We start from the raw sequence: 17,828 nt of genomic DNA, 5'->3' as shown, positions 1-17,828 counted from the left end.
TATTGCTGGCTGTTGGCCTATCTGGGGACAGTAACTTTTATCCCATTAAAAGCTGCCAACTTTGCTACTGTCCACCCCACACCATTTATGTTTTGAGATCTTATTTCATTGCGGGGTCAATGGTGACACGAAGACAGATTGGCCTAGGTAAGCAGACACTCTTGAAATGGCCTGTATCATCAGCTTCTGAAATGGCCCATATCATCAGGCTTATTGAGTCATAGGTCAAAATGCTGCCAGGTTGCAGATCAAAGTGTCTGCTGTGAAATCCAGAGCATGTAAGCAGTAAATGATATCCTCGTGGCAGGGCTGTAGACTTATCAGGGCCCCTGACTCTAACTGTTCTGATCACAGTGATCAGTCACAGCATGCTTTGAGTGTTGCAATAATACAAGTGACTGGTGACATATGGACCGGATGTAGCTTAATGGGGTAGATGTAAGAAGGCTCTGATGGGCCTGAGATTCTTTAGGTCATTATTTACACACAAACCAGTACCTGCAGAAGAACGGCCGGGTGAAAAGAGTACAAGCTTCAAACGGCCCCTTGGCTTAAAGATGTCTGGAAATCTTGAGAGAGCGAGAAATCCGAGATCAAGCAGGAGAGACTCTGAGAGAGTTTCAATCTGCCAGTGACGGAAGGGTTGGAACAGAACGATAGTCAGCCAGTGACAGAAGGGTTAGAACAGAATGATATAGTCAGTCAGTGACAAGGGTTGGAATAGAACGATACATTTAGTTATTGACAGTCAATGCTTTTGATCTGTTGCTCTAAATTAATCCAAGCTGCAGAAGAAATGTATCGACTGTCAATAACTAACTGTATCATTTTGTTCCAATCCTTCTGTCTTCATAGTTTTTTTTTCATCTGCTCTTTATTCCTGGCAGCTGGAGCCCCCTCAAGCTCCCAGTATTTTATGACTGCAGGGTAATATAGGAGAGAGAGAGAGGCGCAGCGAGGGGGAGAGAGGCAGGCACGGGCCCAAATGGGAATTGCAGAACTGCGGCAGTAGAACAGAGTACTGTAGTGGAAGCAGGGACCCCAGATAACAGACGGCCGTCTCCTAAAAATTGAAAAGCCCAACTGATTAATATTCCGGCTGCCGCTTTTAAACAATATTTCAGCACTTATGGGAACTTGGAAGTTCTATTAAAGACACGTATTTGCATGAAAAATGTGTTCCGATGACTTGAAACGTGTTTCCCCTGTTTTTAAGAAGTACTTCTAGTTCTGGCGGTCAAAGGTTAGATTTCCAGTTAAGTGAGAAAGAACTTAAGTCCCCCCACCCCCTCTACTTCATTCCAGAATACCTACCTTTTGTCCCCCTAGAGTTTGGAACCAGTCAACTGGAGGTTTAATTTCAAAGCCCCGGCCTGGCAACAAAAGTTTCCACATTTGAGGCAGAGCGGCAAAGAAGAAGAAAGTTGTCTTGATTCTGGCCGCAGACGCAGCCAGCAGCTATTGGAAATAGATTGTTCACTGTCATGTGTCATGTGCTTATTCTCCGAAGGAATAACATTACAAAGCTACTCTGTGTTATAGTTAGTTTCCATGCCAACTTTGGGGATCTGAGTTGGTTTGCATGGTTCTTGCAATATGATTTTAATGTGTCCTCTCTTCTGTTTTTCCCTTAGGTTGATTTGTGGATTATCTGGACCAGAACTCACCGTAGCTGTTTGAAGGACCACAATGGCTGGGTACTCTAGAGACCTGGTTCAAACCTTGCCTTGACAACACAGTTTACAATTAAATGTGAGAAAGACACAACCATCACATAACTCTCAGCACCAATCAGGTGTTTCTGGTCTTGTTACAAATTAAATCAGACTTCATCAGACATCACCATGCCTATTCTCAAGCAGCTAACCTTGAACCAGTCCAAGCGTCGCTCCCGGGCCGACCTGACTGTGGAGATGATCAGCGCCCCTCTGGGGGACTTCAGACACACCATGCATGTGGGTCGTGGCGGGGACGCCTTCGGGGACACCTCTTTCCTAAGTACCCGGTCTGGGGAGCCCCCTAAAGAACAAGTTCCAGAGGTCCAGCAGAGCTCCCCTGGACCCAAACCAGGCCTGCTGTCCCGAACCTTCAGGAGCAGCAAGCGCTCCCAGTCGGTGAACCGCGGTGACATGTACAAGAACAACTCGTTGGCGCCCCACGGTGGCTCGCCAAACTTTGTGAAGAACGCCATCTCCCTTCCCTACCTCAATGACGAGGACGTGGTCAGGATGGGCGGTGGTCAGCAGATGCCCAAGAGCGTCTCCTCCAGCCCTCTGAAGAAGCTGCCCGAGGTCGATGGAATCAGCAAACCAGTCAACGGTGCCTCGGCCATGGCGATGCTGGATCTGGAGTTTGACGAGCGTAACTTTGGAGAACTGACTGACCTGCCCCCATCACATCATCGGGGTGGTGGGATGAAGCACGCGGAGTCCGTCATGTCATTCCACATTGACCTGGGACCCTCCATGCTGGGGGACATCCTCAGCGTCATGGAAAAGAAGGGCTGGGAGGAAGACGACCTGGGGTACGAGGAGGGGAAGGGCAGTGAGGGCCGCGGGTCACCCCCCTTTAGCCCTCCCACCACGGAGGATGAGATCGAGGACCAGGTGGATCTAAAGGCTCCAGTCAGGCCCCCACGCACCTATCCTCAGCAGAAGGTCATGGCCGACCCCCTCCACACCCCTCGCAGGAACTACCACCCCCACAGCCACCTGGACAGCTGCTCCGTGTCCTCCTCCGGCTCTGCCGCTCTTGAGGAGAAACCACTCCACCACCTGCAGGAGGGGGACACGGACAGCGCCAAGTACAGCTCTCGGGGGGCTGGAGGGGAGGACGATAAAGACTTCTCCTTCATGGATGAGGATGATGATGAGATCAGGGTGTAAAACAGAACAGGGCTGTAATGTCACCACCACAGAACGTGGTTAATAAGGACACCAGAACGTGGTTTGTGAAGTCCCCGAAGGAGACAATTATTTTTCATGAGTTTTGATGCTATAATAAGTCTGGGAGGGGTTGGGAGCACGATAAAGACTGGAAAAATCCCCACAAATGGATCTATCCTGAGAACTTCTATACGGGGACATCCTGTTCTGCTATACCTCCTGGATCAGGAATACCCATACACCATCTGTTATTTAACCTTATTTACTCGTGTGTGTGTGTGTCCAACTGTTAATGGAAACGAAAATGCCTGTCCCATGAGTCCATTTCTCCAGCCCATTACAGAATTCCGTGTCGACCACTAACTCACACACACACACACACAGACACACACACACACACACTGCAACTCTGAGACACCAGTTATTGGTTTGAGGGATTCTTTTTTTGTAGAACTATGATCTGTCATTATGATGATCTAATCCCACAGTTCCAATATGTCATTAAAGTGTGTTTTCTCCTTATAAGGGGATCAACCCTTATATCCACTCATATTCAACATGAACCATATCCCACCATTGTCTTTCCATTCAGAGGATTTCCCTTCATGGTTACCATAGCTACAGTCCTGGCTACAGTACTAGCATATTCCTTATTGCCCATTATTAGGTAAGGGAAAACCTACCAGCGGTCATGACACTGATTGTCACATTCTTTCAAAGCGGACATATGGAGATGGACAGAGGTCACAGAGGTCGAAGCATGAACTGTTGATCACCCAGGTGGAGGTGTAATGCATGGGGTGTAGAGTCATGTGAGGTCACGGACTGAACTGTATATTTCCCACACTGCTTTGGAGAAAGGAAGTGAAATGTATCCCAGCATTCTTTGGGGCATTGACTGGATTGTATGTGTATGTGTGTATTGAGTGAGGTGAGATGCAGTTAAAATATTGGTTTTGTTAATGTTCAAGGGGTAAATAAAGGTTGCTTCTCCTATGTTTACTACATACAGAATTGATAAGTTGGTCTTCAGGTTCTTAATCAATGGCACAACTTGGTTGTTCATTATTCCAACCATCTGCTTTATTGTACTCTTCACTAGACATACTCTATACAGCCAACACACTCTGAAGTCCTAAATGATCAGTTAGATTGTTTCGTTTGTTATCTAATAACTACTTCTAATAAGGGGTCGATCATATTGTGCACTGTTTTAAGTCACCATGTTGATTGGAGGAATTTAGTTAAAGGTTGGATTTTGGTGATTTTGATTTTAGTTGTTCTAAAGCCTAACGTACTAGGCTACTCAGTGAGTTGATTAGGCTAGGTTTGGGTTTGGCCGTGAGTCCATGGCACTTTAGCTTAGATCAATGGACTCAGTCATATATCCCCTGCAAGCACTGCCAAGGTGTAGCAACAGCTCACTCCCTAAAACACTAACTATTGTACACAACAAATCTTTGTTTTGTTTCCATGTACATGTTTTAAATTAACTTGACTTATTATTAAATACAAAAAAATGAAAATGTTGAAAATAAATGGCCTTTTTGTAGAAGCTTTCATGACCAGTAGTGCTTTTATTGTACAAATGTTTAGAAACCAATGGAAACAAATACATAACTCACAGGAGCAGAGATGGTGGTTGTGAACAAGAGAAGTGACTGTAAAGTAGACTGTCATATCTATGTGGTCATCTCTTCCCCCATACACACCCCAGGCTTGTAGGATCAGGAGAAAGAGAGGAGTTTGAAGGGGGAGGGTATCAGTAATAGGAGAACACTAGTTATAAGTGACAATATTACCCTCCTCTCGCCATTGTGACACGCAGACCTGGCTACTGTAGGAGCAGATTGAATCAGCACACCCTCTGGCTTCCCTCTCATTCATAAACATACTGTAGGAGCAGATTGAATCAGCACACCCTCTGGCTTCCCTCTCATTCATAAACATACTGTAGGAGCAGATTGAATCAGCACACCCTCTGGCTTCCCTCTCATTCATAAACATACTGTAGGAGCAGATTGAATCAGCACACCCTCTGGCTTCCCTCTCATTCATAAACATACTGTAGGAGCAGATTGAATCAGCACACCCTCTGGCTTCCCTCTCATTCATAAACATACTGTAGGAGCAGATTGAATCAGCACACCCTCTGGCTTCCCTCTCATTCATAAACATACTGTAGGAGCAGATTGAATCAGCACACCCTCTGGCTTCCCTCTCATTCATAAACATACTGTAGGAGCAGATTGAATCAGCACACCCTCTGGCTTCCCTCTCATAAACATACTGTAGGAGCAGATTGAATCAGCACACCCTCTGGCTTCCCTCTCATTCATAAACATACTGTAGGAGCAGATTGAATCAGCACACCCTCTGGCTTCCCTCTCATTCATAAACATACTGTAGGAGCAGATTGAATCAGCACACCCTCTGGCTTCCCTCCACCCTCTCATTCATACACATACTGTAGGAGTAGATTAAATCAGCACACCCTCTGGCTTCCCCCCACCCTCTCATTCATAAACATACTGTAGGAGTAGATTAAATCAGCACACCCTCTGGCTTCCCTCCACCCTGTCATTCATGAACTTAGTTGGCTGATCGGTCGGTAACCAAACCAACGACTCATCCATTCATGAGTCATATGTTTGGGAAAGGAAAAGACAGGCGCGCCTGTTCCCTTTCCCTTTAGATTCCTCTGACAGTATTTGCATCCCAAATGGCACCCTATTCCCTATATAGCGCACTACATTTGACTAGGGCCCATAAGGCTCTGGACAAAAGTAGTGCACTATATTGGGAATAGGGTGCCATTTAGGATGAATGAAGTGTGACTATAGGTCCCCCTCCCTCTCATTAATTTGGTCAGATAAAAATCTAATCTGTTAAAGTAAAGAAGGAAGTCCCTGCTCATGCCTTCCTGGATCCCTGAGTATTGTCGCGTTCAAAACAACTGGGAATCTCTGAACTAAGTCTGATTGGGAAAATAATGTTGAACAGTCATCCAAGTCGGAAACTTGGGCATCTTTCTAAAACGGACTTTATTTTCCGAAGATCATTGATGTTGCGATTTGACCTAGTTTTTTCCTCAGAGTTCCCAGTTCTCATAATCTTTTCACTTCATGCTTGAGTGAGAGAAAATTACATTTGTGCCATATGTGACACTGGGGATCACTGTTTTTGTTCCCTGTTATGGTGTTGGTTGGTTGTTTGGAAGGGGGAACACATTATCCAATGGTATTAGGTTAGGGGAGGAACCTAATGCCAGGCAGGATGTCACATCACTCAGCCATATGTTCATGCTATGTATGTTAGAGTTCCATGTGTACATGTCTGTATTAAAGAGAGATCGGTTCAGAGATTAAAATGACCAGGTGGAAATGTGCCAAGTATGTATGTAATCATCCTCTGACATGTCATATTGAGTCTTGATGTCTGAAGGAAACATTTAGGGGCTACAGCAGTACAGGGAACTTACATCTCAGGCCTCTCACGCTGTTCATTTGTAAATGGGCCAAATTTAGGATTTCTTTGTTATGTTCTTATTGTTTTAAACTCAGTTGCTTGTTCCATTGTTGTTCCATTGTTGTAGAATATATAACTTTTTTTTTTTTTTGAATATGTCTATGGAAAGTGGGTTAAACTGTTGCAATCACTTAGCTGTTCTTCACCAATGCTGGGACACTTTATAAATAACCTTTTTAATTTTCTATCAAAGCACTCATATCTGTCCACCCCCATTTTATTTGCTACTGAAGTGAAGTAGATAAATACTAATGGTGCCATCCATGATGGGGGGGAAGAGTCATACAAGGGGAAGGGATTGTGAAAAAGAACTGGTTTAAAGGTTCAGCTGGAGTGTTTCCTTTTTTTCTACTCTGTGGCTAATTTTTATGCCAGGTATGTGCTACTTTTCTTTTTCTTTTCTCATTCTACTGTATATATATATACTGAACAAAAATATAAATGTAACATGCAACAATTTCAAAGATTTCACTGAGTTATAGTTCATGAGGAAATCAGTCAGTTGAAATAAATTCATTAGGCCCTAATCTATGGATTTCATGACTGCGAAGGTCAAACATACCTTAAAAAAACGGGCCTCAGTATCGCTGAACATTAAAATTTCCATAGATTTAAAATGAAATTAAATCAACTGTTGTTTATGCCTGCCCATACCATAACCCCACCACCACCATGGGGAACTCATGTTCACAACGTTGACATCAGCAAACCGCTCGCCTACACGCCAATACACGTGGTATGCGGTTGTGAGGCCGGTTGGAAATACTGCCCAATTCTCTAAAACAATGTTGGAGATGTCTGATGGTAAACAATTTAACATTACATTTTCTGGCAACAGCTCTGGTGAACATTCCTGCAGTCAGCATGCTAATTGCATGCTTCCTCAAAACTTGAGACATATGTGGCATTGTGTTATGTGCACATTTCAGTGGCCTTTAATTTTCCCCAGCACAAGGTGCATCTGTGTATTGTTCAGGCTGTTTAATCAGCTTCTTGATATGCCACCCCTGTCAGGTGAATGGATTATCTTGTCAAATGAGAAATGCTCACTAACAGGGATGTTAACAAATTTTTGCACAAAATTGAGAGAAATTTTGTGCGTATGGAACATTTCTGGGATCTTTTGTTTCAGCTCATGAAACATGGGACCGACACTTTACATTTTGTGTTTATGTTTTCGTTCAGTGTATTTACCTCCCTCACACGTCCTACTCTTTTGAAATACCAGCTATATTTTTCAATAAAAAGAAAGTTGGTCATCTTTATATGGAGCGGTGTTGTGGCTCATTTTGTATTCTGTGTTATGTTATGTTGTCTATCTGTCCCTATGGGAACCTGTTTCATAGAGAAAACACTTGAACAAGTCCGGTCACGTTTTATTTATGCAGTTAACAGCATAAGGGGCTGAGGTGGAACTTGTGTAAGACGCTGGTATTCACACTCAGTGTTGCCAGAGATGCTCCTCTCCATCAAGTCCACACACTTCACATACAGTTCGACATAAAAATACAGCCAATCTGTGTTTCTTACCAAATAAACCTCAAGTTTAAATTATATCTGCTATACAGATCATTGGTAAGGATGTTCTCTAAGCATAGACAGGCTAGAATAGCTGTATTGATAGGGAGTGCATTGTATAATCTAATCTATTGTGTTAGCTTTTTGTATGCCAGATACAGTACAGATCGTTTATCCCAGAAAATCGTCAAGCCCTATTTTTTTCTTGCTGAGACGGATAAATACGAGGCACCTACACAGTCAGATTGGGATATATGGTTTAGAAGCATCAGACTTTTTATATTTAACAACTCTGATTTAGGCCAACATGTTGTCCATTAATGAGACAATAGGTCCATTAAGGTAATAATGGTACCGGAGGGGATAGCTGCCATTTTACGGGCTCCTAACCAACTGTGCTATTTTGTTTGTTCTTTCACATTGTTTGCAACTCATTTTGTACATAATGTTGCTGCTACCGTCTCGAATGGCCGAAAAGAGCTTCTGGACATCAGAACAGCGATTTACTCACCTCAAACTGGACAAAGATTTTTTCTTTAATGAGTCCGACGCAAAGAACATACTGCTTTGTCGACACAAGGCCGAAATCCCCATCATCAACATGAAGAAAAGACAGACAGAGAAAAAGGAGACAGAGGGCGGGGTGCCTTGTAACTGGACGACCTATGATTATGACTATCCTACCAAAGGGACAGTAAAAACTGTAATATCTTATGTTTCACCGAGACTTGGCTGAACGATGACACAAATAATATAGAGAATATGCTGACCGGTTGCACCACCGACTGGTATGGCAACTGCTTGGCATCTGACCGTAAGGCGCTACACAGGGTAGTGTGTAGGGCCCAGCACATCACCGGGGACAAGCTTCCTGACATCCAGGACCTATATACTAGGCGGTGTTGGAGGAAGGCCCAAAAAATTGTCAAAGGCTCCAGTCACCCAAGTCATTGACTATTCTCTCTGCTACCGCACGGCAAGCGGTACCGGAGCGCCAAGTCTAGGACCAAAAGGCTCCTTAACAGTTTCTACCCCCAAGCCATAAGACTGCTGAACAACTAATCAACTGACCACCGGGACTATTTACATTAACCCCCCCCCCCTCAGGCGGTGATACAGCCCAACAGGATGCTCTCGATTGTGCACCTGTAAAAGTTTTAGATGACAAGACAAATTTCTTCAGCCTCCTGAGGTTGAAGAGGCGCAGTTGCGCCTTCTTCACCATGCTGTCTGTGTTGGTGGATAATTTCAGTTTGTCTGTGATGTGTACGCCGAGGAACTTAAAACTTTCCACCTTCTCCATTACTGTCCCGTCGATGTGGACTGCTCCCTCTGCTGTTTCCTGTAGTTCACAATCATCTCCTTTGTTTGTTGACGAGGAGTGAGGTTATTTTCCTGACACCATAGTCCGAGGGTCATCACCTCCTCCCTGTAGGCCGTCTCGTCGTTGTTGGTAATCAGGCCTACCACTATAGTATCGTCTGCAAACTTGATGATTGAGTTGGAAGCGTGCATGGCAACGCAGTCATGGGTGAACAGGGAGTACAGGAGAGGGCTGAGAACGCACCCTGGAGCCACAGTGTTGAGGATCAGCGGGGTGGAGATGTTGTTTTCTACCTTCACCACCTGGGGGCGACCACCTGTCTCACCATTAGTGAGACAATAGGTCTATGTGCCGTAAATTAATGAGACAATAGATCTACATGCCGTGAATTAATGAGACAATAGGTCTACATTCAGCCTGTTGAAGAAATCATATGTTGAGATGCTTCTACATTTGGATCATGACAATGGACTGGAAGATTTAACATTCATTTTAAATATATATGCCACATGCAAAAATATACATGCACATACAAACAATTTCATAGATTTTACTGAGTTATAGTCCATATGAGGAAATCAGACAATTAAAATTAAATGTATCAGGGCCTAATCTATCGTCATGTATTTTTGTGCGTTCATATTGCCATCAACAAAATGCAATTGTGTTCGTTGTCCGTAGCTTATACCTGCCCATACAATATCCCCACCGCCACCACGGGGCACTCTGTTTACAATAATGACATCAGCAAACCGCTCGCCCACACAACGCCATACACGTGGTCTGCGGATGTGAGTCCGATTGGATGTATTGCCAAAATCTGTAAAATAACAATGGCTTTTGGTAGAGAAATGAATAAGAAATTATCCGGCAACAGCTCTGGTGGACATTCCTGCAATCAGCATGCCAATTGCACGCTACCTTAAAACTTGAGACATTTGTGGCATTGTGTTGTGTGCACATTATAGAGTGGCCTTTTATTGTCCCCAACACAAGGTGCACCTGTGTAATGATCATGCTGTTTAATCTGTCAGTAAACAAGAAGCCACTGCTCCAAAACTGCCATAAAAAAAACATAGTAAGGTTTTCACATGGGGAAAAAGATTGTACTTTTTGGAGAAATGTCCTCTGGTCTGATGAAACTCAAATAGAACTGTTTGGCCATAATGACCATCATTATGTTTAGAGGGAAAAGGGGGAGACTTGCAAGCCAAAGAACACTATCCCAACCGTGAAGCACGGTAGTGGCAGCATCATGTTGTGGGGGTGCTTTGCTGCAGTAGGGACGGGCACACTTCACAAATTAGATGGCATCATGAGGGTGGAAAATTATGTGGATATATTGAACAACATCTCAAGACATCAGTCAGGAAGTTAAAGCTTGGTCGCAAATGTGTCTTCCAAATGGACAATGACTCCAAGCAAATTTCCAAAGTTGTGGCAAAATGGCTTAAGGACAACAGTCAAGGTATTTGAGTTGCCATCACAAAGCCCTGACCTCAATCCCATAGAAAATTTGTGGGCAGGACTGAAAAAGTGTGTGTGAGCAAGGAGGCCTACAAACCTGTTTCAGTTACACCAGCTCTGTCAGGAGGAAAGGGCCAAAGTTCACCCAACTTATTGTGGTAAGCTTGTGGAAGGCTACCGTTTGACCCAAGTTAAACAATTTAAAGGCATTGCTACCAAATACTAATTGAGTGTATGTAAACTTCTGACCCACTGGGAATGTGATGAACAAAATAAATGCTGAAATAAATCATTCTCTCTAGTATTACTCTGACATTTCACATTCTGAAAATAAAGTGGTTGTCACGCCCTGACCTTAGTTCCTTTTTTATGTCTCTATTTTGGTTTGGTCGGGGCGTGAGTTGGGGTGGGCATTCTACGTTGTTTTTCTACTATTTATTTTCTTTGCATTTGGCCTGGTATGGTTCCCAATCAGAGGCAGCTGTCTATCGTTGTACTTAGGTAGCCTTTTCCCATACTTAGATGTATGTAAAGACCTTTAAATGTCAACTATATATCCTGTTTACATTGATCATCCTTGAGATGTTTCTACAACTTGATTGGAGTCCACCTGTGGTAAATTCAATTGATCGGACATGATTTGGAAAGGTATTCACCAAGCCATGAGGTCGAGTGAATTGTCCATAGAGCTCCGAGACAGGATTGTGTTGCGGCACAGATCTGGGGAAGGGTACCAAAACCTTTTGCCAGAATTGAAGGTCCCCAAAACACAGTGACCTCCATCATTCTTAAATGGAAGAAGTTTGGAAACGCCAAGACTCTTCCTAGAGCTGGCCGCCTGGCCAAACTGAGCAATAAGGGGAGAGAAGGGCCTTGGTCAGAGATGTGAAAGAAGAAGAAAACCAATGGTCACTCTGACAGAGCTCTAGAGTTCCTCTGTGAAGATGGGAGAACCGTCCAGAAGGACAATCATCTCTGCAGCACTCCACCAATTAGGCCTTTATGGTAGAGTGGCCAGACGGAAGTCACTCCTCAGTAAACGGCACATGATGAAACCACTATTAAATGATTTGGCCTGAATGCCAAGCTTCACATCTGGAGGAAACCTGCCACCATACCTACGCTGAAGCATGGTGGTTGGAGCATCATCCTGTTGGGATGTTTTTCAGGGACAGGGAGACTAGTTAGGATCGAGGGCAAAGATTGACAAAGTACAGAAATCCTTGATGAAAAACTATTCCAGGGCAGTCAGGACCTCAGACTGGGGCGACGGTTCACCTTCCAACAGGACAACGACCCTAAGCACAAAGCCAGGACAACGACCCTAAGCACACAGCCAGGACAACGACCCTAAGCACACAGCCAGGACAACGACCCTAAGCACACAGCCAGGACAACGAACCAATGCACACAGCCAGGACAACGACCCTAAGCACACAGCCAGGACAACGAACCAATGCACACAGCCAGGACAACGACCCTAAGCACACAGCCAGGACAACGCAGTAGTGACTTCGGGACAAGTCTCCGAATGCCATTGAGGGGCCCAGTCAGAGCCTGGACTTGAACTCGATCAAACATCTCTGGAAAGACCTGCAAATACTGTAGCTGTGTAGCAACGCTCCCCATCCAACATGACAGAGCTTGAGTGTATCTGCAGAGAAGAATGGGAGAAACTGCCCAAACACAGGTGTGCCAAGCTTATAGCGTCATAACCAAGAAGACTCGAGGTTGTAATTTCTGTCAAAGGTGCTTCAAAAAAGTACTTAGTAAAGGGTCTGAATACTTATTTAAATGTTTATTTATGCTTTTTATATAAATTAGCAAAACTGTCAAAACTATTTTTTGCTTTGTCATTATGACATATCCTGCATGTAAATTGATGAGTAAAAAAACTATTCAATCAATTTTAGAATAAGGCTGAGGAGGCTTTTTCCACAAAATGTGGAAAAATTCGAGGGGTCTGAATACTTTCTGAAAGGACTGAAACCTCAGGAAAGCTCAATTGCTATGAGGTTGCAAAGACACAAACCAGATGAGGTGAGTTAGGCTGAGGAAGATAGGAAAATGCTACTTATTTGCTCTATAATTGCTGTATCCCTGTATTTGTAGTCTGCAATTGTTGTTTGTGCACTGGATCAGGATAAACTATTTGAAGGACGACTAAACGTGTGTATGCGTGGGTTATATCAAAAGTCTCTTTGGCTGCGTTTAGACAGACACAGACACAGACACCTGTTGGGGGTGCTGCCAGGGGAGTGAAAAAAATCCCCTTTACAATATAGCATTGTATGCATCTATAAATGCATATGTGTACTGGCATACAGTTGAGCAGACACGTTTTTAGGATTTTCACTCATGGGGAACATTATTTAACCGGGTCTGGGAAAGACAAAATTGGCCTTTTAGCAATTCTATGTCATTTACATTATAACAGACATTATACCACACACATGACAGAAATGAGTGGCTAGTCTGACACTGACAAACTGAGAGCAATAAAATCAACCTGGTCTTGAATGTAAACAATAGCCCAGGCCAATGAAGAGACACACATATATAATCCCTATAAATAATGGCTTGCATGATGTGAGCTCTCTTCTGCTCTGTCATCACGCTTGATCCACCATCACGAGCTGGTTTTAGTATCTACTGCCCCCTTGCGTCAGGTAGCACATTTTACATTGAGTGCACTGAAGAAACCTAATTTCTCTCCCCTCACGTTCCTTTCTCCAGGCTGCCACAGTAGCGACAGAGATACAGTGCTTTGCAAAAGTATTCATCCCCCTTGGGGTTTTTCCTATTTTGTTGCATTACAACCTGTAATTTAAATAGATTTTTATTTGGATTTCATGTAATGCACATACACATAATAGTCCAAATTGGTGAAGTGAAAGGGGGGTGAATAGTTATGCACGTTCAAGTTCTTTTTTTTGTCTTACTTTTTGTTTGTTTCATAATAAATAATATTTGAATTTTCAAATTGGTAGTCATGTTGGGTAAATCAAAATACACAAATCCCCCAAATATCCATATTAATTCCAGGTTGTAAGGCGACAAAATAGGAAAAATGCCAAGGGGGATGAATACCTTCGCAAGCCACTGCAAGAGGGTCATAGTGTTCAGGTTCTGGATACGCAGACAGTGCAGGAATGGCTACACGTGAAGGTTCCTTCATGGCCACAGGACAGATACAAGGGTCTCCAAAAAGTGCAACCCTGATCCTATTTCCAGTACAATAGGTCTCTAACCCATCTCTGGAATGAGATATGATGGTGTGGTATGACTGTGAGGTGTGATAGGGGTCAAATTGGGTGGCATCATAGAGACGTTAGAGTATGCATGGTGACGAGTGAATGTAGTGATCTTTTCTGTCTTTATCCATTGAATCAGTGGGCTACTATGACTGGGCATACTCCATGGAGTACCCTGTTCATCACTGCAGTCATAGTCAGACAATTTTACAACAGGGGATTCTGTATCCATGGAGAGGATGGAAGTATCACTCAGCCTTCTGGGGGGTGTAGTTTTAGTGGTACTGGGCCATGTTGGAATGGTTTTCTTCTGGGGAAAGAGAGGCAGACCAAAATGCAGCGTGGTTAGTTTTGTACATCTTTAATAAAGATGAGAGTACAACAATCTACAAAACAAGAAATGTGGAAACCACCAAAACAGTCCCATCTGGTGCCACAAAGACAGGAACAATCACCCACAAAACCCAACACAAAACAGGCTACCTTAATATGGTTCCCAATCAGAGAAAATGACTAACACCTGCCTCTGATTGAGAACCATATCAGGCCAAACATAGAAATAGACAAACCAGACACACAACATAGAATGCCCACCCAGCTCACGTCCTGACCAACAAACACTAAAACAAGGAAAACACACACGAACGATGGTCAGAACGTGACACATGTAGTCTAATGTCAGAAGGTTTGTTATGATGTTGTGTTGTTGTTACAACAAGTAAGGATACAGTCAAAAGGTAGGTACATACATACTGTCACACATCCTGCGTGGTTTTGGTACCAGTTCCGATCAATATTTTCGTATAGAAATCAATTTGTGGACACCGTACATAAAAATGGATAGCCCTGGTTCCCATAGACACAGAGTATATATTCTGAGCCTGTGTGACGGATGTGAAATCTGAAACCACTTGAACCTCCTACCATTTAATTTGCTGTTCCAACTGTCCATCAACTCCTGACTGAACCCTACGTCACAGCTACTGACAAAGGACATGCCTGCAAACATCGTAGAGCAGCAGGAGAGAGTGGTTTTATCACGGTAGCACATTCAGACAGGAGCGCAACTTTGGTTTTAGGAGTGGGAGGGACATAACCTAGCAGGGAGTCTGGGGGTCCTCCCTCAGAATCGACTGGTTTACATTTTTAAACATGTATTTTTCCATATATAGAAACACCTGCTGTGTTTTTTAAAATTAACTATATGTACTGACCTTTTCTGATGCTTTAAGCATGGTGTTTGACCTGTTAGGGCTCATGCAAATTTTCGCAGTTTTTTGTTAAAAATCGCACAACATTTTAGCGCCCTGCTACTCATGCCAGGAATATAGTATATGCATATGATTAGTATGTGTGGATAGAAAACACTCAGACGTTTATAAAACTGGTTAAATCACGGCTGTGACTATAACGTTTCATCGAAAAGTGCAGGAAAATCTGATCACTGAAAATGGGAAAATATATCCATGCGCCACTTCAACCAATTGTTAAACGTGAACCACATTAAATGGGGCCGAGGTTGCAATACCTACAGCTTCCACACGATGTCAACAGTCTTGTCATTTGCCTACTATTTGTTTCTTGGTCAAAAAGACACAAGGCAGCGCAGTTCTTCCGGTCTCCGACCGGATATTTTGGTTGAGATTTACCCGGACATTATTTCCAGACGTACAGCTATAGAATATACATCGCCTCGTGATCAATTTGATCGCTTATTAACGTTTACTAATACCTAAAGTTGCATTACAAAAGTATTTCGAAGTGTTTTGTGAAAGTTTATCGTCAACTTTTTTTATTTAAAAAAATTACGTTACGTTATAAAACACTATTTTTTTCATTGATCACACAGTCTTCATAGATCGATATCTAGGCTATATATGGACCGATTTAATCGAAGAAAAAAGACCCAATAGTGATGTTTATATGACATCTAGGAGTGCCAACAAAGAAGATCGTCAAAGGTAATGAATGTTTTATATTTTATTTCTGCGTTTTGGGTAGCGCCGGCTACCGCAAAATCTGTCGTTTTAGATGAAGTTCCAGTACTGACTCGGTAGCTAGATTCACAACGAGTGTAGCTTTAATTCAGTACCTTGTATGTGTATTTTAATGAAAGTTTGAGTTTTATCAAAAACTATACGTGGCGCACTTGAAATTTCCGCTGATTTGATCCCCACAGCGGGAGCTAGTTCCTAACAATTAAGACACACAAATGACTCAAGAATGAGCCAGAGATCAATATATCCTAACCAGAAGAAAAATACCTGTTCCCGACCCTTATTCTCCCGCTGATGCTGGCCTTTGCATATTCTGCCATTAAGCTCCTGAAGTTGCCAGTAATAGGCTACACCAGCAATTGGCAACCTTTTATATTTGGAGCAACAATTTATCTTACCATTTCTACCAACAATTTTCTGTTTCTGTCAGCTTTTTTCTGTTTATATAAAAATTGCATTCTTGTCTTTTCTACAAAGTACCTATACACCATTGTTGTGTGTGTTCAAGAAAAGAAATTAAGCAAAATACATATCCTATAAATTACATTGGCTACACATGTTTTGTCTGCAACAAACTTGAAACATTATATCAACTATCAACTGGGTCGCCCAGAAACTTGTGCTTGCAAATTTGAAACATTGTATAAAATATTCTGGGCCCTCAGAGTTTCCCCTGCCAGTGAGTTCGGGACAGACACAACTGTCGGCTATTTGAGCAAGGGACAAGAAGTAATCCAATATTTGACGATGCTTTCACTGGATCAGAGCATTACATTTTTGATGCTGCTGAGAACAGTCACCATCTGATCCTGCTGAGAACAGTCACCTTCTGATCCTGCTGAGAACAGTCACCATCTGATCCTGCTGAGAACAGTCACCTTCTGATCCTGCTGAGAACAGTCACCATCTGATCCTGCTGAGAACAGTCACCATCTGATCCTGCTGAGAACAGTCACCATCTGATCCTGCTGAGAACAGTCACCTTCTGATCCTGCTGAGAACAGTCACCATCTGATCCTGCTGAGAACAGTCACCTTCTGATCCTGCTGATAACAGTCACCATCTGATCCTGCTGAGAACAGTCACCATCTGATCCTGCTGAGAACAGTCACCATCTGATCCTGTTGAGAACAGTCACCATCTGATCCTGCTGAGAACAGTCACCATCTGATCCTGTTGAGAACAGTCACCTTCTGATAACAGTCACCATCTGATCCTGCTGAGAACAGTCACCTTCTGATCCTGCTGATAACAGTCACCATCTGATCCAGCTGAGAACAGTCACCATCTGATCCTGCTGAGAAAAGTCACCATCTGATCTTGCTGAGAACAGTCACCATATGATCCTGCTGAAAACAGTCACCATCTGATACTTCCGGCGCCGACAGAGATGGCCGCCTCGCTTCGCGTTCCTAGGAAACAATGCATTTTTTTTTTTTTTTTTACGTGTTATTTCTTACATTAGTACCCCAGGTCATCTTAGGTTTCATTACATACAGTTGAGAAGAAATACTGAACATAAGAGCAGCGTCAACTCACCATCAGTACGACCAAGAATATGACTTTCGCGAAGCGGACCCTGTGTTCTGCCTTTCACCCAGGACAACGGAATGGATCCCAGGCGGCGACCCCAAAAAACGACTTCGAAAAAGAGGAAAACGAAGAGGTCTTCTGGTCAGACTCCGGAGACGGGCACATCGTGCACCACTCCCTAACATTCTCCTCGCCAATGTCCAGTCTCTTGACAACAAGGTTGATGAAATCCGAGCAAGGGTAGCATTCCAGAGGGACATCAGAGACTGTAACGTTCTTTGCTTCACGGAAACATGGCTCACTGGAGAGACGCTATCAGAGA

General features: G+C 43.3%; 1 protein-coding gene across 1 annotated transcript in view; it reads left to right on the top strand.

Moving 5' to 3' along the window:
* Positions 1-7,678, top strand: part of LOC118373558 (cdc42 effector protein 4-like) — a 45,640-nt gene extending 37,962 nt beyond the window's left edge. The window contains exon 2 of the mRNA XM_035759724.2: positions 1,635-7,678. Within this exon, the coding sequence (XP_035615617.1) occupies positions 1,845-2,885 (1,041 nt within the window). The 5' untranslated portion in view covers positions 1,635-1,844 and the 3' untranslated portion in view covers positions 2,886-7,678. The remainder of the gene's footprint in view (positions 1-1,634) is intronic.
* The last annotated feature ends 10,150 nt before the right edge of the window (positions 7,679-17,828 follow it).

Source organism: Oncorhynchus keta, chromosome 2, assembly GCF_023373465.1.
Source record: "Oncorhynchus keta strain PuntledgeMale-10-30-2019 chromosome 2, Oket_V2, whole genome shotgun sequence".
In the NCBI taxonomy this organism is placed as follows: Eukaryota; Metazoa; Chordata; class Actinopteri; order Salmoniformes; family Salmonidae; genus Oncorhynchus; species Oncorhynchus keta.
Note: the sequence above shows the minus strand (reverse complement) of the source record. Positions and strands in the feature narration are given on the sequence as shown.